At 41.4% G+C, this 24,798-nt stretch overlaps 1 protein-coding gene across 1 annotated transcript; it reads right to left on the bottom strand.

Annotated features, from left to right (window-relative positions):
* Positions 1-656: 656 nt before the first annotated feature.
* Positions 657-24,367, bottom strand: WDFY1 (WD repeat and FYVE domain containing 1). Its single transcript, XM_064666537.1, has 12 exons — positions 24,151-24,367; positions 18,043-18,110; positions 17,263-17,336; positions 16,012-16,066; positions 14,523-14,673; positions 11,745-11,857; positions 9,034-9,160; positions 7,479-7,584; positions 6,130-6,231; positions 5,236-5,366; positions 4,199-4,307; positions 657-3,513 (listed from the first exon to the last, which is right to left on the bottom strand). Exons 1-12 carry the CDS (start codon positions 24,285-24,287, stop codon positions 3,454-3,456), a joined length of 1,233 nt encoding a protein of 410 aa, XP_064522607.1. The 5' UTR covers positions 24,288-24,367; the 3' UTR covers positions 657-3,453.
* Between the last annotated feature and the right edge of the window lie 431 nt (positions 24,368-24,798).

The following is a 24,798-nucleotide window of genomic DNA, read 5'->3' as shown; positions in this document are numbered from 1 at the left end:
ACTGTAAGCCAGGCCATTCAGCACTGAGGACTTTGTCTATAGAGATAAAGCTTAGACAGCTTTCCTTCTGAAATCTGATCAACAAAAAAATCTGTCCCTTTCCTTCATCTAGCATATGAAATCTCTTCAACGAGTAAGGTCAACACCACAAAAAGAACCCTCAGTTACTAAAAGGTGGCACAGAGCTATCTGAAATTTAAATGAAGTTTTCAACATAAGGAACGTGAAAAGTGATCAACTATGCATTCTTAGTTAGAAAACCTCTGTATGTATCATATTGTAGACTCTGCTCACCCCATTAAAATTAACATTTCTTTAATACCTTAGACAGGTCCAAGGGATCTCAGGAAAGAGGTTAATCCTCTGATACTCTGTAGGTGACCAGAGAAGAGGTCTACATGAGCTGGCAAACAGAACACAGGATAAGGTTATACATCCCTAACTGGGACCATGCAGCAGTTGTCTCTCAGCACACTAGGTCATCATGGGCCTTTAACTTGCTGCAGCTCATTCAGCTCCAATGCAACACACCTGACAAGCTGTCCCATCAACCCAGATTTTGGACAGGCATCATGTAAAAGAGGAGCCAGAGCATTCAATGGGGGTTGTACCTTCACAGGATGGAAGAAAAAAATGGATCATCCAAATAGACTAAGTGAATATCAAGAAATATTTTATTGTACATGTAATCAAAGTTTAAAAAACAGACAAGAAGGAGCAAAGGACAGAATTATCTAGCATCTCTTATCTATGCAGGGTACAGAAATACAACTAGTAAAGAATTAGCACATATTAGTACCCTTTGCTCCCCTTCCCTGCTCCAGTGGAGGAGGTTACACAAGCGAGATGAGTAATGCTTCAAATCAAGGCTTCTCGGTAATTGCACACTTGAGCTAACAGAGTTGAATATGTTCAGTTTCAGGAGAGAGTGTGTGCCTTCAAAACAGTTGTTTATAAACAAAACCATTCTCTCTTTAGTGGTTTGTAAGCATTACTCATTCAACACCAAGAGTATACTTAAAAGGCTAATGATTTAGTGGCCATATTTGTCTTGTTATATCTGAACTGACACTATCTTAAAGTATATCAATTATAGAAAATAGATTCCTTAGGCGGTAGAGAATATATTATCTAGTGGCAAAAACGTAAAGAAGCAAAGGAAGTATTCACAGGGAAGGGAAGGGAAGGGGGAGCTGCATGCTGAGCAAGGGGTACCTTGACTAATCAGAACTAAAAAAGCTGAGGCTCTGGAGTACTAGCTGCAAAGGAGTTACACCTCAGTGTCATTGGTGTAAGTTTCAGAATGTCTGGTTTGAAAAATGTTACTCAATCCCCAAGTTTAATTCATGCCCTGGATCTTCCTTACCTACCACAGTAGGATTTTTAACAGTTCTAGCACTATAACTCAAGTTCTGCCTTACATGCTGCAAGGAAGAAGGCTTCCATTCTCCTCCAGAGTCAGATAGGAACAAGTCTGAAAGTGAATGCAGAGCATTATCAGGACTTATTCACCCTTACAACCACTCAGTTTCCTTCCTAATCTAGAAGGGTGAAGGCCTTCAAAGCAGAAAGTTGCAACTGCTTTTCCAGTACAAGCTGATTTTCTCTCAATAGCTTAGAAATAAACCTTCCCAAAAAACCTAAGCTATACAGCATGTAGCAAGAGCTGAATCAGATCAGTGTGACAAGTGCTAAATCCTGAATTGAAGGCAAGACAAGTTTTGGGATTCCCACAAAAGATGGATTTGTTTATTCTTCAGTGGCCCAATAAGGCTAGCAAATAAAAACTCTTCACAAAACTTCCAGAGAAGGCCCATGGAAAGGCAGAAAAAGTAACAGTAACTAGCATATTCTGGATTCTAATGCCCTTTGGAGACTATCAGATTTTTGGCTTAAAGTGAATTATGACGTATTAACGATCTTAAATCTACTTCGGCCTACAGCATGGTCCAATGCAGATTATTAGTGTCAAGTTGCACACCTAGGACTTGAATTCACTAACACTCATAGCACCACTTGATTGTTGCTGTAAATAAAGACAGTCTAACCCTTAACTCTTCTGCCAGAAAGAGCCTATTACCTTTGATAATTGTGCAACACTACCTATTCCAGGCCAGCTGACCTGCCCACATTTTCTGTCCTCACACATATGCATCTGTTTTGAGACAAATCTAAACAGCTCCAAGACTAAACTCTGTGACATATTACCTCAGGTTTCAAAGTTACAAAATAAATTCTCTTTACAGAGTATAAATGCAGAGATTCACTCAACTGTCAGACCAGCTAACTGACAATATCTCACTAGTTATTTCCTGTATGTGCCAACTGCACAGTCATAAAAGCCTCCCAGCTCTTCTTCATACTTCTCAGGTTTGAAACAGGAAAGGATCAATATAGATATCTCAGGATTAACAGACCTAGGAGCAGGGAAAAAAGCAGCTGTTCTGTACTTCAGTAATTATTGCTCAGTATTTATCTGTTTTAAGCAACACCAAGACAGTATTTGAATTTATGCTGCACTTGAGCAGAGACAGGTTCCCTAACAGTAAAGAAACAACAGCCTTTCCACAGGAAAAAATTTCTAAAATTTAGCTGGCTGTTTTTTCTTAGCCATTACCTTTAACAAGGCAGATTTGTTTAGGCTCCCATTTCTAACAGCATTATAGAGTTATCAAAGTATATAGCTGATACCTACGGCCTCTCTTTAGAGTAGCTGGGCTACACATGTTCACAAGAACTACAGAAGTTTATTAGCTATGCTAAAAGACTACAGAAAGAGCCCAGGACTGTTTGAAGACTCACCAGCTACAGAACAGCTGTCCCACAAAAGTGATTTCACTAACAACTGAACTCGAAGACAAACACTACAAGAAAGCCAATACAGGAAATCTTGTGTGATCAAAAGGTTCTCTTACTATCTCATCTGAAGGAAGCTACCCGCCACTTTGAAGTATCTCCTCCTTCCTTAGGAATAACCAACATACCTTTTGGAGGCAGTTTAGACAAGTGACTGCTCAAAAGTATTTTGACAGAACTGCTTTTTGGAAGAGAGAATAAGTTATTTTGCTATTTGCACAAATTGAATTTACTACACTCATTTTACTCTGATAATGTTTTAGCTACAAGGTATCTATACAAGATATATCAGCAGAGATAGCACATTAACACTACATATGTAAACTGAGAAACAACAGGTCCTTCCATCGAGGTGTCATATTGCAGGTAAGCCATTTCATGTTAGTCCGAGAGGCTGCGAAACCGCACTTCGGCACCAAGGAGATTCCTGGTGAGCCCAACAGAAAAGCCGTGCTCTACAAAGGTGACTGTCCATCCTGGAACAGCAGCAGGAGAAGAATCAAGCAACCAGTGTTGGTGGTAGTATTCTCGAGGAGGATTCCATTCGTTCGGTGCGTATTGCTGTACATAAGGTGCATAAACCTGCCATGGACGAGATCAGCGGGAAGAGAAGCCCGTTGCAAGGCTGCAACCAACTACTGGTGTCATGTCCCAGATCTGGAAGAGAATATTGTGGAGAATTATACAGCATTATAAGACCTAACAGGGCTTTCTGTAAGAGGCATAGAAGCAAACAAAGATGTCCCGGGACGTAACAAATCCTGATAAACTATACTTGAGGAAAATGCCATAAAGAGTTATACCAGCCTTACAAACCAAAAGCCAAACTTGGGGGTCAAGAGAGTCTTCTTGCACTTCTTTGTAGACCTGTTTTAAGAAGTGCTGTGCAGTTTGCTACAAACATGCTTACACAGAAACAAGGACAGACTGGGACAGTCTCAGTTCTGATATCCATGGCAGATGTTGAGCTTAATCACACCAAGATTCTATATCAATCTGAGCTCATCTCGTAACAAGGGCTTTTAGTGGCCATGCTCCAAGCCATGGAGCTCAGACTAAAGGCACCTGCCCATTTCATCAGGTCTGTGTCTTTAAGGCTGCTGGCAGATTCTCCTGCCTGCTTTGTTCATCTAGAGACACAACAGTAATGAGTTCCAAGAGCTACGCTCCATACAGGGGAGTTACAGGTCAATTTGTCATTCAGCTGCAGGAAGAACAGCCTGACATAAATACAGTTCTTGCTGCCCACAACAGATAGTTTTGTAACAAGAGCTGTCAGAAAGAAAAAAGAATATACAAAAATTAACTCTCTATTAAATATCTCTAAGAAATGCAGGAATACCTTCACAATCCGGTCGCTCCCACAGGTCACCATTAGCCCTCTGGAGATGTCCATGGACATGTGTGAAATGTTGTGTTTTCCTTCATGAAAGGTTGCCAAGGAAGTACGGCTGCACAGGAACAATTGGAATGAAAGCCAGTCATCAGATGAAGCTTCATGGCATCATTATAGCAGTGCAAAATAAACTTAAAAGAAAACTAAGTTGCTCAAGTACTAATAAATCAATCCTGGGAGCTGCAGTGCCATATTAAAGGGGACAGAATTAAATTAGCAAGTCATGGTAAGGCACTGCTTGTGTAGGTGTGACATTTCCTGGCCTTCTGCAGCCTGTTAATAATACTAGAGCAGAAGTGGGACACTGCATTAGCAAATACTCCTACTCTTGGTTAATAAAGTCAAGCTCAGCTACATTTTTTCCTGCTGGCTACAGTGAGCCAACTAGGGCATAGCACCTCACTTTTCCAAAAAAAACCCCAAACAGAAAAGCTGCAACAACCAAGAAAACCAACAACACCACAACAAAAAACCCCAAACGCCCTTAAAATTGTCACATCTCATTACTCTGTTCATATCAAGATAAAAAGGCATTTCTTCATTGCTAAGACAAGTTTAGCAAATGACAAGACAGCAAATGATGTTTAACCTGATTTGTTTGCATGGGGAAAATAATGTTGGGCTGTGAAGAATATTAGTATTAGTAGAAATAGTATTCAACAGTAGAAATAGTATTCAATAAGGGTACATGACCTAATGCATATACATGCTGGCAGCTGTGATGCATTGTCAGGCAGCCATTTAGCAATTTTAAGTACAAAGCTGACAGAAAAGCTGTAATACCACACCTGATCCAAATGAGCTTGCAGAGCCAGTTGGGGGATCTCTGCCACCCCAGTGCTCTGAGTGCCCAAGGCAAAGGTGGCCTATTAGCAGAGAGTCAGCTTGGTGTGTTTTGTAGCACTGTGTGTGGATGTGGACCAAGCACAAGTGTTTCTGCACCCCAGCAGTACTACCTCAGTTTATTAGTCCTTAATACTCACTCTTCATCCTTGATGGACTCAAAACAGGAATCACAGACACGGACCTGGAACTCAAATCCCATGATTGGGTAACTGGACCGTTTGGTACTGCACTTGCCACACACTGCTTGCCCACATTTTCTGCAATGATGCTTCATGAAGGAAGAAGAAAGCAAAAAAATAAATCATTATACTGTGTCCCCTGACCACCTTTACCAAGTGTTCAGTGAACAACAACAAAGTTTCTGTTTTGCAACCTGTTAGAAAGCAACCTGTTAGGAAATGCTCTGTTACTTCAACCAAAGACCAAGGACTCTCAAGTTCTGAACAGTCATCTGGGCCATTAATGGTTTTATCTCCATATTCTCTGTGTACATCCTCTTCTCCTTCTGCAAGCCTCTTCTGGGAGAAGGGGAAAAAGTGGACTGAACAAGCAACTAAGGAAATAACAGTCTAAGAAAGCCAAAACTAGATGAATTTCTTGGTGCCTGTGCAGCCCCTCCATACAAAAGGCTATCTGGAAAGCTTTCACATTGTCACGCAGTAAAAGCAGGGCCATTACTGCTTCCTTGAAGTGAGCACCTACAACATGTTAGGCTGCACCTTGCTCAGTTATGGGGCACTGTTTGCCACTTTACACAACACTTGAGCTGTTCAAAGCTCCAGTGCACAGAAATATCCAGAGAAATTCAACAGAACACTCCTAGCACAGCCTGCTTTGACCTGTGACAGAAGTTTGGTGCAACACTTGGAAATGTCTTAGCGCTGCCTAGAAGCCATAACCTCTCAATAAACCCTCACTTCAAAGCAGCAAAAATATCAACAGTCAAAAAGATCTAATGGCTTTATCAGTTTTCTGCTTACATTTTGCTTAAGTGTTGAATTATAACTAAGCACTCAAACCAGCCATCTCACCTGTCTCAGCCCTATCGTCTTTGTGTCCCACATTTGCTTTATATTCCAGAAGAAAGGCTGTTCACACTTCTGACAGGAATCACTTTCCAGCCATTGAGGAGCCTACAAAAGAGCAGAGATGCAAGCAATCAGAATTGTTTTCCTTCATACAACAGCCAAGGAAGTTTGTTTTAAGAAAAAGTAAAGTTTTACTTGGAAAGATGCCCTGGCTCAGTTCTGAACATTACAACAATAGATTACCTAGGGTATAGTACAGAGGAAGTTTAGTACAAAAACCCTGAATCCAAGACTACAGTTATTTGTTACCTACACACCTCCTACACTTTTTAAGCCTACAGCAATATCTTATGTTCCTGCCTCAATAAAAAAACCTCATTCAAACATCTAAGTTATTAAACTTGCTGCAGGCATTCCAAGACTGCTGTTCTGATTGCCTAGATGATTTTTAAGGACTAGTGTAATTCAAGTTGTAGAAGCTATGAGGCAGTTATCCCCTCTAAGAAGGGGGGTATCCAGAAGTAAATTCTCCATAACTATACTTTGTTTTCCTAGGATTGCAGTTCGAAATAATTAAGAACTCCTTTGCATTTTCCATCCTGCCCACATCTTCATTAAGCAACCCTTCTCACACCCACATACTTTTCCTGCCATAAATGGACTAGGCCAAATGAAAATAGAGCTTTCACACATCTCAACTCTCTCAGATCTTTAACTGAGCATCCTTGTAAGGGATAGAAAGAGGCACAATATTTTTAGTACATAGACTTGAATTAGAACATGTATATTCTATACAACTTTATAGACCTCATGAGCAATTCTCCTTGAGACTTGACAGGAGGAAAGCTGGAACAACAAAGCATTTTTTCTCCTTAATTCACATACATTCATCACTGACAGTAAGAAAACAAGAATATTCTCAGTTGCACCACCATCTCACCATGAACATTTATTGATTCCAGATGTCCAGTTCCTAAATCTTCAACCTCAATTGTATTCTCTTCCTTCCCCCAAACAGTGGAAAATACTGTAAAGGGTAGTAACAAGTCCAGTGTGGGAGTGGGAGGGAGAGTAGAGGAAATGAGTTGCCTCTCCATCACATGAGATATTCCATATTGCTTCTTTCGGTTACTTAGAATAGCAGTTTTCACTTAAAAGCATTTTTGGGAAGACAATCCCCTTTCTGGCTCCCTCTAGCAGAAAAACAGAATATCCTCCAATTCTTTTCATCTTAATTTCACACATTAAACAGAAGATAAAAACTTGCCAACGCTACCAACACTATTACCAACATACAGTTGGAACTGCTCAAGAGCAATAAAATAGTTTCTTGACCTAGGACATGAATTTACCTCTTCTCGGCTGATATCCATGTTCCAAACAGCAATTCCTCCATCAGCTGAACAAGACACCAGCTGCCGTGTCAGCTGGAGGTAACAGATAGCCTGCACCTTGTCACTGAAAACAAAGTAGACACTATTTAACCAAAGGCATTTAAACAAAGCTTAGTTTCCCAGCAAACCCTGATTTATCCTTGTAAAGCTATCTAGGACGGCAAAACTGGTTTCCAAACAGTTTGCTAAGTCTGCTGAGTAGAGCTATGAGGATGACTGGACAGGTGCTGAGTGTCAACTGGCTCCAAATGCGTGCGCAAATACTCTTCTATGTTGGCAAGGAAAGCCAAGTTATCAAAACAGAGACAACTGGAGAAATAAAGAGAAATATTTGTTTTAAGATGCAGCTAAGAAGCAGACAGAGCTTCTTTCCACTTTTGCTAGCAAATCACAGTCAGTCTGTAGCTGCAAAGCAAAGCATGCATTTACCAGTAAGACAATTTAATCCTAAATAAAGTCATGGCAAAATAAAAGTCTACCCTAAGAAACTAAACAAAGGATCTCAATAGTATTAAACAGCTTTGCAACATTTAAGTTGAATTAAAAAAGTCATTCTGCTTCTCAGTAGAACTTCCTTTCCCATTCAGTGTGAAGTTTGATGCTAAGTGTGATGTTTGAAGAGAAACTTAACTGTTATAAGTCTTCACCAGGACACAGGAGGGAGCAGTAATAGCAGTCCTCCAGCTACTGACTTCAGTTACTTTTTTTGTAAACAGTATTAATTCTTTAGCCATAAAACTAAATCCTCAATATTTAACAAGAGTTCTAGGGCTAAGGCTATCAGTCTTGATCAAAGGTGGATGGAGGCATCTATGAATTAGACATGAGGAGAATGCGCTATACAAAGACATCTTTAAACACAAACAAGATCTCTACCACCAGTGCATTTCTAAGTAGAATGTATCTTTAGTGGTGAATTGCCTGTCAGACTGAGTTAGAGCCCTACATTTAAAAATGGCAGCTAGTGTTGGGTCTCTGTAAAAATCAAGGGTTGATTAAATACAGCAGCTAACTATCTCATCTGCAGAACAGGGGAGATGTGACACACTGTCTGAAGTTGAGAGACCACCCCTGTAATTTAGCCAATCAGTTTATCACCCCACTGATAGAAAGAGACAGAGAACAGGAACATACTGAAGCTTATTCTAGTCGGGTACACGAACATGCTTATATATTAAGGTTCTAGCCCTACCCTCACAGGTAATACAGACACATCCAATTTTTACATAAAAGACAAACCAGGTGATTTAGGATTTTTATCCACTTCTTTCTATAAACTACTTCTATATTACTTCTAGACTATAGTAATAAGGACATATCAAACACGAGCAAGAAAAAAGATTTATCAGTAATGCTTTCCTAGTAGTGATTATCCTTCTTCCCTCAAAGTCCTCAGGGTTCTGCAAAAAGATATTTTCTCCATTATTCACAAAGATTCGAATATCTACTTAGTCTTCCTGGGACTCTGTGTTCGTTACTGAACATGTAGGAAAAAAAAGGCACCATTACATACTGATGTCCCTGGAGCAGCAGCGTTCGCCCCTTCCTTCCGCCAATATCCCACATGATGATGCTGTGATCAGAGGCACCTGAGAAGAGCAGTCGCTGAACAGGATCCCACCACAGGGAAGTAATACTCCCTAGGAAAGAACGTTCTGCAGTTAGATGTAAGGGACTGACTCCCCAGCACAATGATGCCCTTCTGGAGCACTAAAGTGAAACCTTATTCCAGTGACATATTGAAAGCCTTAAGGCAAAGGACAACATTCAACAGCAAGATACAGTCCTGGTGGAGAGGGGAAAGAGCACTGGACAACAGAACAGAATGTCCCTAAGAAGACAGATAAAGCATAAACCAGAAAGTTTGAGTTATGAGCCTTCTGCCCCTTGTATTTAGGTAGGTGGTTTTAAGAGTTGCCAGGTTGCTTTGTAAGCTTTGGAAGACGAAAAGTATGAACACTCGCCGAGCAGAGACTAGTCTAGCACTCAGCAAGGTGCTTGGTCAGTGGTTGCAGGACAGCATGCAGTGTTCACAGGTAAACCAACTCCCTTACATAAATATTTACAACCTTAAAATAGTTGGAATAAGAAACGAAGTCACAGTTTCGCTGCTGTTAGCAAATCTGCCACCACTTACTAAATTACAAACTAAATTTCAGAAGGCCCAGCCTGGCTATGCATTACACTAGTCAGAGAAAGAAATGAGTCATCTGACAGTAGCAGTTTTATATTAAACTCATGTGCATGGTAATGTAGCCAGGAGACTAAAGGAGTAATTTTGTCACTTATGCCACCTATAGTTGTGAAGTTGGGATATTTTATTCCTTTGCAGAGATCCTTCCCTTTAAAGCATCCTTCCACTGTTCAGTTGTCATCAAAAGCCTTGTTAGTCTGAAAGCAAGATGAATGGTAATTAGAACCCAAATCAGTCCATTTCAATGCTCTGGAGCAAGAGATTTTTTTTAGCCGCCTTTAGGGCTGCACTGTTTTCAGACTGACCCATTGGGAATAGCATTTGCACCACAAAAGGCAGTAGTTTGAGTATTATCTCAGCATTATACAAAGCAAGCTGTAAAATATGGTGAATTCTGGAAGCTAACCTGAAGAACAAACTCTAAAACCATTTAAACTGCAAAGCAAACACTGCTTGCTTATGAAGTCCCATCTAGCAAGAGCTAGAAAGGAAACAAGATGAAATCAGACTTTTGAAGTCTGTCAAACACAGGTGCACTCAGAGAAGAACTAGATGCCATTTAAGTTCAGAGTTACTAGATCTTGAGAATATTACACAAATACTGTAATACTGTGGAGGAAAAAAAGTTACACATAATCTGATTTACTAAAAAAAAAGGAAAAAAAGATGAAGTAGCTAATATTATACCAATTGAAGAGAAACCCGTTTCTGCCCCTCAAATTTAATAATCTTTTATTCTGGATCAATTCTTGTTTTAAGGGTCACAATCCCCATATGGAAGTACATAAGCCAAAGTTGTCTGCTATGCAGACACTATTGCTGAAGTTGGTGCTTGGAAGTCCATCACAACCCAATGGGTGGAACCTGCACTTATAAGAACTGCTAAGGACACATACTGCTTTCAGACTAACAGGAACATCTGCCAAGGAGTTGCATTTGAACAGATTAGTGCAAAAGGATAGAGAGGTAAAGGAGTCTCTAGGGCCAAGAGAATTATTTTGCTCTTAACTGAAACAATCTGGAATTCTGCTTGAAAGCAGAAGAGACATTTATCACTTGAAAATCTCAACCTGCCTCTCGCATTCCAAACCAGCTTAATCACTTCACAGTCATCTGTAAATCAGGAGTCTCCTCAGCTTTAACAAAGCCTACTCTATACTTACAGCTGTTAAACAAGGCAGTCTTTTCCAGTGGGTCAGAGACTCATGACCCAGTAGTTCAACCCTACCCAAATGCAAACTAGTCAACTGATTTGAAAGTTGGCAGTACCACATGGGAAAAGGCACTGTCTTATTTATTTTTCTCAGCATATAATTAAGTCACACATTCTTCTGTGATTTGCATTCTTGCCACTCATTACAGCAGACAGTGGCTCTATATCATGTTACAGACCATTTGGTTCTTCATTTGATACAAGGACTACAACTATACTATACAGGATGAGACCTTTGCCTTTGACTTGGCATTTTTGTTTCTAAAAAGCTCTCTAGATTTCTTGCTTATAGCTTAGGTTCAGCTAAACACAGGAAATTGAACTAGAACATAAAGACTGATCAGAACAGCAAGGTTTGCATAGAGAAGAATTAAGTGGTATTTTAGAATCTAGACTGGAGGTTGTTAAAGCTGCTTTAGGTATTATCATATTACAAGGTCTCCTAAAAAAAGAGAAAAAAGCCCCACAAAGTAACACATTTTCATCCTTTCTCTTCTAAGTTAAGAAGACTAAAGCTTTTAAAGGTGGCCATCTAGTGGATAACTTGTGTTTAACTGAATGCATATACTTACCTTTATTTTTCATCTATAATAAAAATACCTGTCCAGATTTATTAGGCTAAGATTTCCCCTCAGCAAGAATGTGTGTGTTCTTTAGCAGACAGTCATATGTACAGCTTATGGTTACTACTACCCTGGACTGGTTTTTTATCCCAAATCTATCCTTAAGAGCTAGATATGCAACTGAACGTCTCACCCCAGTTTACAACGAGGTATTACATCTGGGACAAGTGGATTTAAGCAAAGAGTTACTTTACCTTCGTGCCCTTTGAGGGTTGTGATAACTGAGCTCGTATTCTGCTCAAGCTTCAGAAGAGTGATCTGTCCAGAATAATCACCAACAAATGCATGCTGAGTTTCATGATCATATCTGAACAGCAGTCAAGGAGTATTTTACATGACAAATAGTCAGCTATAACAGCAAAAAAAAAAAAAAAAATCAGAAAAGGACATTTTAATATGCCAGATAAATATTTACATAAATACTTCTAAAGAGGTTGGAGACTGTAATAAACCTTTCTGATTCTTCTGATTCCTCTCTTCTCATCACACTTCCCTATATGTGTGAGTAAACCTGTACTTGCATATAAAGAAAATGAGTGAGAAAAGTTTTAAAAAGCCATTGGAGAAAGCTGTGAGGTAATCCATGCTCTAGTTTAAGGCAAGCTAAGTAGATTTGGGCCATTTCTAGCATATATTTACAGAAAACACTCATGCTTGTCTACAAGAGATGCCAAAACTTGTCAGGCTACTTATTTCAGTGCAGAGCTACCATTAGGAGCACCTCACTGGACACTGGGTGACATTCAGTCTTAGCTAGTATGTTCCCCTATAAGCCCTCAGTTTTCTACCATGTTATAATAGTTGATATCCTCAAGACAAAAAAAATCAGGATACAAAGATGCTGACCCTCCACAGCTAGTTCATCTTGCAGTGGAAGTACACTCCCAATGTTCAGGCTACAGAGAAGGTGAGACCATCTTGTTTCTTGTTCTGTTCTCTGCACTTCCAAGTTTACCAGTGCAGGTCCTTGAGCATGGTATTGAAAACTGAACTGTATTTCAGAAAGGAGTCTGTCAGTTAACACTGACATAAAAGCCACACCACATCCTGACATGGGATCTATTAACATGGTGGCACATTGGGCAAAAGCATTATACCTCATAACAGTTTTGTGATACTCAGTTTTGTCACAGCAAAACTGTCACTACTGTCTCCAGAAACAGAAGAACAGCAAGCCAGTGGAACTAGAACATTTGCTGCCTTTAGAAGACTTTTGCTCTTCAGAATAAAAGCAAGAGCTATGAAAGATCCATAGAGTTGACACCACATCACCTAAGAGCTGTGTATAAACTTAGGTGTCCTCCTGGAGCCACACAAAACCACAAGCAACAGCAAACTAAGTAGCCTCTGGTATGCCACAGAAAAGGCTAACTTTAAAAAGACAGTGTAACAAAAAGCCCACTGCTTTAAGTGAAAATGCAGAGGCTTTGCCATCTGATGACATTCTAAAACCTCTTAAGCCTTCAGAATCTTGAGATAAACAATTCGCTTTCAACAAATCCTCTAAGTCCCTGAACATGTGATCCTTTCTTCATATTGGAAGTTCAGACTTGCATTATCCCCACTAATCCAGTAAAGAATAGGCACTCTGCTGTGTTATTCAGAAGCTTACACATAGAATCATTAACAAATAACTGCTAAGGAACCTCCAATAGGGAGACCAAGCACCTAGAACACATATCAGAAAGCTAGGTCTTCCAAACACAAGTCCAAAGCATTTTCAAATGTCAAGTTCTTCAGCGGAAATTTATTTTTATCTTGATATAAAAGGTCATATTCTTTTCTCCATTTCAATAATAAACCATCCCATTATTTGCAATAGCATTAGCTACAGAACTCACTGAATTCAGTGAGGCTCAGACTGTTCACCACTGTTCTGTTAGCTGGTCTCCAACACACTCTCCAGCTTTAACCCCATTCTGTGCTGCACTCAGTTGAGACGAACTGAAACTGCACATGAAATGTTTTGTGGGACACAACCCACCAGAACTCTAAAACAACAAAAAGATAGCAAAAAAGAGCAACAGTACAAACCTGTCAGCTCTTCAGTAAGGCAGAGTCTGCACAGATGGGAGACCACAGAAGGCCAGACATGCTGCTGGCAACTGATGAGTTACCTTTCTTCCTAGTTTCTTACCACCACACAGCTACATAGCCATTCCAGAGGGGCCTTCATGTTTTCAAGCGATGTAGTTCACCTCTTTCATCCTTGAATCTTGCCACTTCTAAAACATTACTGACATTAACCCTCATACATCAACCAGTATCTCAATTACTGTCCAGCCACATCTAAACTGCTACCATTAACAAGTGCTACAAAATAGTTGTAGGATTTTAAGTATTTAACTCGCTCAAAAGTTTTGATATGTGAAATACACTTTAAGTTACTGGGTTTGTAAGTCTTGTACATAGGATAAAGAATGCCCTGAAGTACTTATACAGCTGGACGGACAACCAGAGCATTTAAGCTACAAATGCTGCAGTTAAATGCAGTTTGTGGAAAAGCAAACTGCACACAGAAAATTACTACTAGTAGTGAATAAAGTTTCAACATACCCTGCAGCTTAAAGATAGAAGATATTAACATGAGCAAAGACAGAAAAATCAAAGCAGTCCAAAGGGTTTTCATGATGTTTTATGCTCTAGAAGGACTCAAATGCACACTGGCATCTGTTGAACAAAGTGACTTGCCTAGGAAGAATGCAGGCCAGGCTATAGATAGTTACTAGTCACTTCCACAAGATGCTGCAGACAAACACCTCAAAATTAGGAAGTAGTACACACTGATTTGCGCAACTCACAGTCACTTCTGCAATCTAACAACCGCTAAGAGAAATAAAGGTGCTAAACTTCTAATCAGAGTAAGGGTTGCAAGAGATGTCACTCTAGCTTTTTTACACATAAAGGAGGGATCAAATTGATCTAAAGGTACTCTTCCATTTTCAGGGTAGCAATCATTTTTCAAAGGATACTGTAAACATGAAGCCCAAGAGGTGAAGTAATGTCTCCCCAGCATACTCCCACTCCTGGTGCACATCCAGCTGACACATTTGTCGTGACCTGTGCTGATAACCCACTCCGATGCCAGGCAGAAGGTAATAGCAGACACTCGATTCTGATGAGCTGTGAGAAGAAAAAGATTTTGGTTATTTTTTCCCAAAAATCAAAGTGATGTGTTCTTACATTCTAATTCAGAGAGACAGAGGTTGAGGATGATATCTAAGCAATGCTCAGGAAGATTTTTTTTTTTACTATTATACTTGTGACTAGGCTGAATTAAAAGGTTCATATTGGTTCACTTGAGCTATTCAGAAGGCAAATACTAAACAGAACAAACACATCAGACAGCTAATTTAAGCCTTACTCCCTGAGAGAGAGAGAAGCTGAGTTCAGCCCAGATACCCAAAACACACTGGTTAAGGAACAGGCAAACCCTCAGCTTCCTCTAGTTAGCCCAGGATTTCTGGGGAGTAATGTAAAACATCTGAAAACTTTAATTGCTTTCTTTAAATACCTCTTTTCTTGATCCCGGGGAAGCTACACTCAGATTCCTACTTTTAAGCACCTGAAAGCATATCTAGTCCATGGCACTCAATCTGCCCCCTGTGACAGCAACCAAATCCCACCCAGCTTTGTTTCGAATGGTGCCACTAAGCAAGAAGTTACGTGGACATTAGAAAGAAGTCCCCCCCACCCCAAGATGGAAGTACTTCCCTTGACCAAATTGCCAATCATGTCCCTTAGGATAAAGGGAGGTTTTGTTGCTTTAAAAACAAGGTCTTTTTCTCCTAAGCAAGAACATTGCTTCTATCAGTGTCAGGGAGTCATAAGACAAACTGCACTTTGTTTTGCTACATAATCTACAGTCTTTAAGAGCTTCCTTCTGGCCTTTCACATTAATATTCCAATTTTAACCAGCAATTGAGTTTTGTATTTCTTTTAAGGATGTCCAGACAAATGCTGAAATTACCATCTCTATAAATACAAGAACAATTCCTATTTCCCATGTACAGGAAAAATATGGTCTTTTTCATCCCTTCTGCCTTCCTAAGATGATAGAGAGGGTAAGGACTCTTACCTTCAGCTAGAAGTAACCAAGCCCAGGGATGACAAAAAGGATGGAAATTGTATATACCAAAATTCACCTTTAGAAAACTCTTACCCCAACACTCATGTAGTATAACTACTCCAACTGAAGAGCAAAATCTGAACTCGCTAGTTCTGGCTCATTACACTTACAGGCTAATGATGTAGTGAACTTAATGACTGCAACTTGGACTCAGCTGACTGACAGAACATTTATCTTATGGCAGTTATCCCCAGCTAAGTGACAGCTATGAGGTCAGTCAGATTTAAAGCATATCTGGACTTGATTAATCTGTGACTGCGTCCAGTTTACCAAGCATTTTAGATGCCTTCCCTTCACACAAATGTTAGTGTAGACACTGGTTAACAGTTTACCTGGATAGGTCTTCACAAAGTTCATCTTATTAAAGTCCTCAGAAATATGAAACTCCTAAAAGCAAAATGAAATTGTTAGGAAACATACCACAGTGATATAAACACTGATACCCAAAAAGGAGCAGTAGCCTCTCAGGCCAAAGGTTATATAGCAGCAGTATATCTCACCAAAACAGAGCCGTTTTTGAGGCTGGAGCAAAGCACACTGACATATCAACTGTAAATTAAGGTTAACAGAATTTTCAACAGGGAATATCCTTTCAGAACTGAGTTTGCTGAAGGGAGATTACAGGAAAAGATAAGACCTCATTTATCCCCAGCAGAACCAAACAAAACTGTATCTTATAGTATTTAGGATTTACATGTCTGAGACTTCATAATGGATGGGTTTAAGTGAGAGTATTCTCTATTTGATCCATTAGGCTTATGAAATTTTAGAAGTCTCAACTTACAAGTTTCAGTATTTACCACAGGAATCACCGTTCTATGCAGTTCTGTGTAGACTATTCACAGCAGTTATCAGTAGAATCACTGTTTATGACACTCATGCATACTCTGACTCCTTATAGGACAGTTATTATTTTGACCTTATTTTCATAGAGAAGGGAAACCATTAAAACATCTGAGAGTCACAAGATTCCCCTTCTTTACCAAGAACAGAGTGGAAGAATACAAACCCACTTTCTGTTCTGCTATGTGTATCTGCTCTCCAGGACAAGGACAGCAACTACAGCAAGAGTATAGAAAGAAGGAAGAGATCCCAGAAAGAAAAGAAACAAACCCAGTCTCTTGTAATTTTAGAGCTAGTGTTCAAATTTCCACATCATAAAAAGATCTGCAGAAAACAAATCCATGTGCCATGTGCATGACAAGATAAAGGCAGATCCATATTCCTGGCCAGAGGCAGTTCATAACCCCTGTTAGTTCTCCACCATGGCACCTTGCCCAGCTTAATGTACTCCCCTTAAAATAATTCCTTGACAAAGTGCAATTGTTTGGGTCCACTGCTGCACTAATGGCTCAGTGACTTCTTGAGGCTCTCTGGCTCACTTCTAGCCAGAAGAACCCTTGCTTTGCAGTCCTCCCCTGCACAGCTCAGCTGAACTGCCAAGAAGTTCAGCCATATAGTAGTAGCTGCATTCCAAAATGAATGGGAAGAAAACAGATTATTAGCTGCCAGCAACACCTGGAGCTCACAGACAATCTAAGCAATTCTAATCTACTTTCTGAAGAAAAGTCACAACAACTTACCATGATAGCTCCATTATCCTGGCCAACAAATATTCGTCTGCTGTCATGATGATAAGCCATGGCAGAACATGGTGCTGTCAAAAAAAGAGCAAGTACATTACAGTGATTTAAATAGAGGTATTAGGATACACATGACTTTTCAGAAAGTCAAATCGTTCACTCAGGGCAAAAGCTACTTAAGTAGCTTGATAGAAATTAGCCTGCCCAGATAACATCCCTTGGTAAGATTGTTAAATTCCCACTTGTGAAGCTGAGGATGGGTACATTACTGTAACCCAGATATACTACTACAATTTCCTGCCACAGGGTGCAACTCAGCAAGAGGAATTTTACACAGGCTGAAAGCTGAGCTAGTAGCAACAGCATCTGCAGCTGGTTACACTAAAGAACTTGAGCTCACTAAAATTATCTCACATGGGGCCCTAAAAGAGAAAAAAGCACACCTTGGAAAGCACAGAATATTCTTATGCCTGAACTTTGAGCTAGTGGTTTGAAAAGCTCACTTAACTGGCAGACAAGTTATTTGCCAGCACTTGAGGCACCTACAGCTGCAGATCCACCCTGGTGAAGGGTGTGGTTCTGACAGAGCTGCCGTAGACCTTGCCCACTATGCACCTTGTTTCAAATTGAAGTCTGAGCTAGATTTGCTGCAAAGCTCCCAAAATCGAGATGACTGAAGGACTCCAGCACTTGGGGAAATGGGAAGGAGGTATTCCCACACACAGCACAAAACCCATGGTATGCCTGGCCACCACTTACCATCTCCAGTATTGTACTTACATGACATGGTGTGGTAGATGCTGGGCCAGTACTGTCCACTGTCTCTCTTCAGCCACACTCGTATTGTTCTATGTCATGGGAAGAGCAGGGAGAAGCCAGCTGTGAGTGCATCATCCCTTCCATCTGAACCAGTTCATTACTTATGTATCACCTCCAACCCTCTAAGCTTTTGTGCTACTCAAACATAATTGAGAAATGACATAACAGAAATAACAGCACTCAAATATTACTCTAACTTAACAAGATTAATAGTACTAAGAATAGGCACCCTTGGATTCTGAAGAGTCTTCTTCAAGACTATTTATACATTGAGTTTCAGTAAGTATGAAATGGAAATGCTATTTCAGTTCACCTCAAAATTGCTACATATTGCATTCCTTTAATTCCCCTCCTTGGCTCTGGCTGATGCAAGTCAAATTCAAGTTGCAGAAACTTTCTAGCTTTGGCAGTGCAAACACAGCTTGTTTTATAACAGGTTAAGTGTCTGATATGTTTTTAAAAAATTGCAAATCATGTCATTATGGAAGTCTGAACTTTTTCATTTTCAGAGCTTCTCTGTGCAACTCAGCCTTGAGCAAGCCAGACACTGAATATTAGTAAGAGATGCACCTAATCCTCCAGACCAGTATATTACTGACATCTGCATCCCCAAGTATTAATTAATGTGTGAATTCTTAGAGGACAACAAATCTAAGTCAGTATTATTTCCACTAAGCCACACCTGTACTCCCTCATGTAGAAATGCAAAGAACAAACAACATTAGCTGCTTTAAGTTTGCATTGCTCCTCTGGCCTAAACACGAACAGGACTGATGAGGCACTCAAATGAAAACTGAAACAAGCTGACGAGTTGGACAGCATGCTAAGATTCTTTATAAAATTGGTTTTAGTTTGCAACCTTCCAGAATCACCCCTTGGAAGAAAAGGAAAAAGAGTCTTAAGAACACTTAGCATTGCACTGCTCTCGTGACTGTCAAATCCTGGGAGGAGGGATATAAGAGACCAGCAAGGAAGTGGAAAGCTATTGTCAATTAAAAACATTCCTACAACAGACACGTTTGAAGGGCCTCTACATCAAGAAGTTAAGAGCACACATGTAGACAGTGCTCAGGTTATTTTAAGTCTACTTGAAATTTCCTCTCCAAACCATTGTTTGCCTTTTTGTTACTGTTTAAATCCAACTTCCTCATTCCTAAATGATCTGTAAATATACGTACCTGGAAACACTGTCAAGAGACTTCATTGAGATGCATTGTTCTATTTACTGTTAGCTAATACAAGGCCTGGTATTTAGAATTTTTTAGAAAAATACTAGGGGTTTTTTTTTCTAAACATCATATAGGATTGACAGTAAAGAGTTTAACAAAAAGAGCACACCAGGGGACTGTTATCTTGCATCAAGACTAGAACTTTTCAGGTTGAAGATACAATGGTGGCATTCTAATTTTGCAATCCACTTCAGGGCTTTTGTTTAAAAAACCACTCAAAAATAAAGCAAACAATGCCCACCCTTAATGTACTACTTTTCTAAAACTTGAAATCAATACAGCTGAGTACACACTGCCCCAAAACAATAATTTTCAGCTTTTAAATCAAGTCACTTTTCCACCAGTTCAATGACATATGTCCATTAATCCAGTCCACTAAATATTTTGCATTAAGACTGTCTCTTAAAAGCTATCACTTCCTCTTTACAAGAATCGACACCCTGCCTTATGTCAGTAAGTTAACACTTCAGAAGAGCATTTGCTATTTCTTGGTAACATGACAATATCAGAAAAACAATGTTTCCAAGTCATTCTTATGATGCAAATGCCAACAGTAGCATGAGTTACCACCTATTTATTTTTATCAGCCTTTAATTTGCTTTGTAAAGCAACTTCACCAGATGGTAGCTTCCACCCTTACTACTGCAGCTCTTTCACTTCTAGCCAAAGTCACGTAATTATTTTCGATATAAGAAGACTACTGGGTTATCATGGTGATTGAGATCACCCATTGCAGATTTTTCAACAAGCAGATTTTTCTTCCTCTCAGTATTGCAGTTAATGATACTAAACTAGAGTAAAGGAAGCAAAGAATTGGCTTTTCTAAGAAATTGTTTCTTGGAAGTATAATTTCTGCACTGATCATCAACTTCAGTCCCTCACTGAAGTCAAGAGCCTAAGCAAATAGCTGCAAGAGTTAGCAAAATTAACTTCTGAAAGCTTCTTATTTTAGTTTAAGTAAGATTTAGACTACACTCGCCTCATGCTTGCAAAGATAAGCTGTCAGACAGCTTTATATCTAATTATACAAAGCTCTGACTGAGCAAAATTTGAAGAGATCATTTCACTCAGCAAGTGACCTGTGCCAAAATACCACTTCTCCTCAATTCTCTCTCATACAGTCCTGTTTTTGTGATGCATCTCCTTATGTTAGGACAAATTAGTTTGTGAAATACTAGTTCTTAGCTTAAAGGACTAGAGAAGTCCTCCAGTAATGCTGCTCCCACAGTCTCCTTCTACTGCAACATTGCTTTATCGTGAGAACCACCCTAAAGTCTTTAGCACTCTTCTCAAACCTTGGTCTTACTGGGGAGTCCTGTGCTCAGTGCCTGAGAAGAGCTGGCTACCACTCACCTTTCCTTAAGCATTTCCTATTAAGGGCCTAGAAAGACACAGGTTGGTTTGACAGCGGTCTCGGTAAGGACGTAAAAATGTTGAAACTCATTAAGGAGCACCCAGAGATAGGAACATACTTTTTAAATTACAGTAGACTCAGACAGCTGAGAGTGGCAGGAGGAAACAAAACAAGACTAAAAATGACCTTCAAACTTCCCTAACATTCAGTATTGAACCAGAAGTTGCTTTCAGCTGGACAGCATGCACATTTATAGAAGAGCCATTCAAAGCAGTTTTTCGGTTGGATTTTTTAATGTAATATAAAGAAACACACACAAAAGCTATCTTCAAGCAATACTGAGTGTGGTCTCACCAATTTCTGAGAATTTTCATTGTTCTTGATTGCTGTTTCTTTTACAGGGTGATTAAGCACCCAATAGTGCTGGAGAAAAAGTCTGGGGTTTGAGAGCAGAGAAAATCCCGCATCACAACAGTGTCTGTGCTCGTGCTACATAAGCTGCCCTCTAAAAGCCAACTGCACATATGTCAGGGAGTAAGAACTGATGAAAGATTAGCAGGCAAATCCAAACCTGCTACAATACAAGCACTGCTGCAAGTTACTACACAGCTACCCTAGCCCTGTTCCAAGCTCTGCACCTTCCTAACACCTTCAAACCAGCAGCAATTGCTTTCCTATCTGAAATCAATTACCAACAGTTAGTAACTAAAACAGTTCTTGTTTTCCTAGCAAGAACAGAAGACTGCATCTTTCTGGTAGTTAAAATAAATCAAAAGTATTTAGACTGATATTGACCTTGTTCCCAAAACAGCATTAGGAGTCTGGTTTAATCACAGTGCAGTGGAATCTCAAGGACACAGCTTGCAGCTGACAGTTTTTATCGAATTTCTGTACACTAAAATGTGTTTTGACCAATATTTAAGTTCCACAACCAAAAAACAGCAAAACCTAATACTGCAATGTAAGCAGCTGGTGATGGTCACCAAACAGCATCACTCAGGTGGGCCAGTGACTCCAGAGATCCTGTTAGCCTGTGGTAAATACATTACCTTCATCTTGCATTTAGGGTCTTGCACACAGCTTATCATCCCTCAGCAGTCCCAAATACAGCTGGGAAACACACATCTAGCCTTAGCTATCTGTCTGCTGAGGGACACACTGCAACAATTCCCAACACTGTCTTGGAGCCAGGGTCAGGCAAGATGCTGACAGGGACACAGAGTTGATTGTCCTTTTTAGATTAGTTCTGAGAAAGCTCCACAGATGGCAAGTATCCTGCTGAAAAATCAGATTGGGAAAACTAACTGTCTCCTGATGGCATTCTTCTTTCCTTTTTCATCTTCAAAACTTTAAAAAAACCCTAGACTCTGTGTTGGCATTCACAGATCTACTACAGAACCTCTTGTATTCTCAAAAAAAATAGAATTGTTAATTCTCATTCCAGGAAATATAATTTAAAATAGAAAGAACTACAACTTCTCTAATGAGAGAATAATCTACAACAATCCTGGAGAATGTTTGTGCACCAATGTTTTCCTCACTACTTAAGTTGTAAACACATTCCTCTGACTGGTTATTATGAAATACTTGACAGCCTCAGCTGCATTAAGGTGCAATAAAAAATACTTTAGCCCTACTCTTAGTGTACACAGCAGCTCTTTTGCTCCTTGTACTCTGTACTTTGCTTGCTGTGAGCAGCATAATCAGTTACACAGCATTAACACCTACACCCCACTTTTGTGAACAAACAGGGCAGTAAGTTTGACAACACGTTAAACTGTAGGTAAAGGATACGTGAGTAGGCTTGATGTACTGTAGGAGGTATCCCAGATTAGAGGTAATAACAGTGCAACAGTTTCTGAAAGTTTAAAGATCTAAGTAAATTCCCCCCGCAAGGCAGGTGACATGAATTCTGCTTTGAGTCCACAGCCTCACTTCACATTACACACACCAAACGTGGGCAGCAGCCTCTGCTCTCCTCACACAGCTCTGTGTCTGACATCAAAACTTGCCCAGATAAAGATGCAGCTGCATCCTTGGCTCTTATCGACAGTCTAAACATGCAGGCTGCTGACCTTCAGCATTAGACTTTGAGGTTTAAAGGTTGGCACTGTCTGCCACAGGCAAGGCTCTGCAAGCCTGCACCAAGAAACTCTGTGCAGGTTTAACTCAGATAGGAACTCTTAAAAATTGCTATTTCCTCTTCTCTCCTTCAGGAAGCACATTGAACTGAACACAGCCCATGCTGGCACCTAAATCCCAACTTCACCCTGCACAGCACCAAGATACCAGAACGATCACACATAAGAGTGGAATAAAAAGGAAGCTGCCCAGTCCCATCCAAAACCCATTATCAAACATGTACTGCACAAAGTCATCTCCATGGGAAGGGAAGAGACCAACCAACTAGCCATCGACCAACTGGTCTGATTGTGCTTTTTGACCCAAAATAAATGCCAGAAAACTCAGTTCAGATAACACACTCCTGTTTCTCACAAGGCCAGGCTATTCAAATAAGAATTCATGCAAAAATTGATGCAAATTCAGTTTAAAATTATCCCTCCACCAAGCTACACCTCAAAGAGTGCACTTTCTTATTTTTAACATGCTTCTTTAAGACACTGATACCGGTTCTAAACAGGAGCATCTTCTATCCCTCTTAACGTTTAAAACTCACTTTCCACACAGCACGGGGGAAATTCCCTCTCTCACCGCTACGCTGCAGACCCCTCACCACTCTCATTGCCACAACCCCTCTGTGCTACTTGCTTCTCGTTTCCACTGAATGGAATGGCTTAATGCCATTACCAGCTGCCGTGGCAGGCGCTTCACAGCTGTGTGAGCCAGTGCTGCGGATCAGGATTAGGCGCTGAAGGCATTTTCCCTTCCAAGCAGAAACCATCCTCCTCAGTTGCTCATCACTCCCTCTCCGCCCCGCTCTGCCACCTCACTCCGTGAGCTGCTCCAGCCGGGGCGAAGCAGGTTTGAACCTTCCCGGTGAGCCATCGGAGCGGGCTCGTTCCGGCTGGAGCAGCTCGGGGAGCTCCGGCTCTGCCGGCACAGGGGGAAGCAGCGACACACTACAAGGGACCCAGCCGGCGGGGCTGAAGGCCGAGGGAAACACATCCCCGCACTCCTGGTTGTGTCGTACCCTCCGCAGAGCCCGTCTGCACACACGGGCGAGCAGGGGCTGCGCGGCACACGAACACAGCGGGCCGGGGAAGGCTGCGGGCTCCGCTGAGCCGCTCCTCCCTCGCAGCTGATGAGGCTCCAGTCCCTCCCTGCAACCGCAGCTCCGGCTGTTTCTTATTGCTTTCTATTTCCTTGTCGCTCCAGGCACGGAGTCACGGCCGGGCGCCTCCTGGCACAGTGACATCGCCCACCCCGATTCCCCACGGAGCACCCCCCGCGCCAGCGCCTCTCCTCCGGCCCCCGCCCTCGCCCGCCCCGGCCCCGCGGCCCGGCGGGGAGCAGGCCCCGGCTCACCTGTCCTCGCCGGCCGTGATGACGCCGTCCTCCTTGGGGATGAGGAGCGCGGCGCTCACCGCGTCCTGGTGCCCCTCGACCTTGCTGAGCAGGACGGGCCGCCGGCTCTGCGGCCGCGAGTGGATCTCGGCCGCCATCGCGCCGTAACGCCCCGTGTAGCGGCGCCGGCCGGGCCGAGGTGCCCCGTGTAGCGGCGCAGCTCAGCCGCGCGCCGATGCCGTCACGGGCGTGGGGAGGGATAAGGCGGCGGGCGTATTCTCTGGAATAGAAGGGCCGCGGGAGGCCGTATTTCGTAGAAAAGCGGAGAACAGCGATCTGGCTCCGGGCCGGGCTGGCGGTGCGGTCGTGTCCCCTCCGGCAATGCCCGGGAGGACAAGGTGGCCGTGGGCTCAAACACGTGTGTTCGTGGCGTGCGCCGCGGGGCTGGCTGTGCTCTGCCCAGGAAAAGTCATTGCCATGATCTTGGCTCAAGGAGTCATGCCGGCCTGGGGCCACCACAGCACAGCAGAAGAAAGGTTATTTCCCCTGGAGTAATTAACGGAGGGATATGGGCTGAGGAAGGATGTGTAGTCACAGGAAATACATTAGCTGGTGTCTGTCCTTTAAACCAGAAACAGCTGTAAGCCTTCATCCTTTAAGTCCTTAAGC

This window comes from Pseudopipra pipra, chromosome 10 (assembly GCF_036250125.1).
Source record: "Pseudopipra pipra isolate bDixPip1 chromosome 10, bDixPip1.hap1, whole genome shotgun sequence".
Lineage (NCBI taxonomy): Eukaryota > Metazoa > Chordata > Aves > Passeriformes > Pipridae > Pseudopipra > Pseudopipra pipra.
Note: the sequence above shows the minus strand (reverse complement) of the source record. Positions and strands in the feature narration are given on the sequence as shown.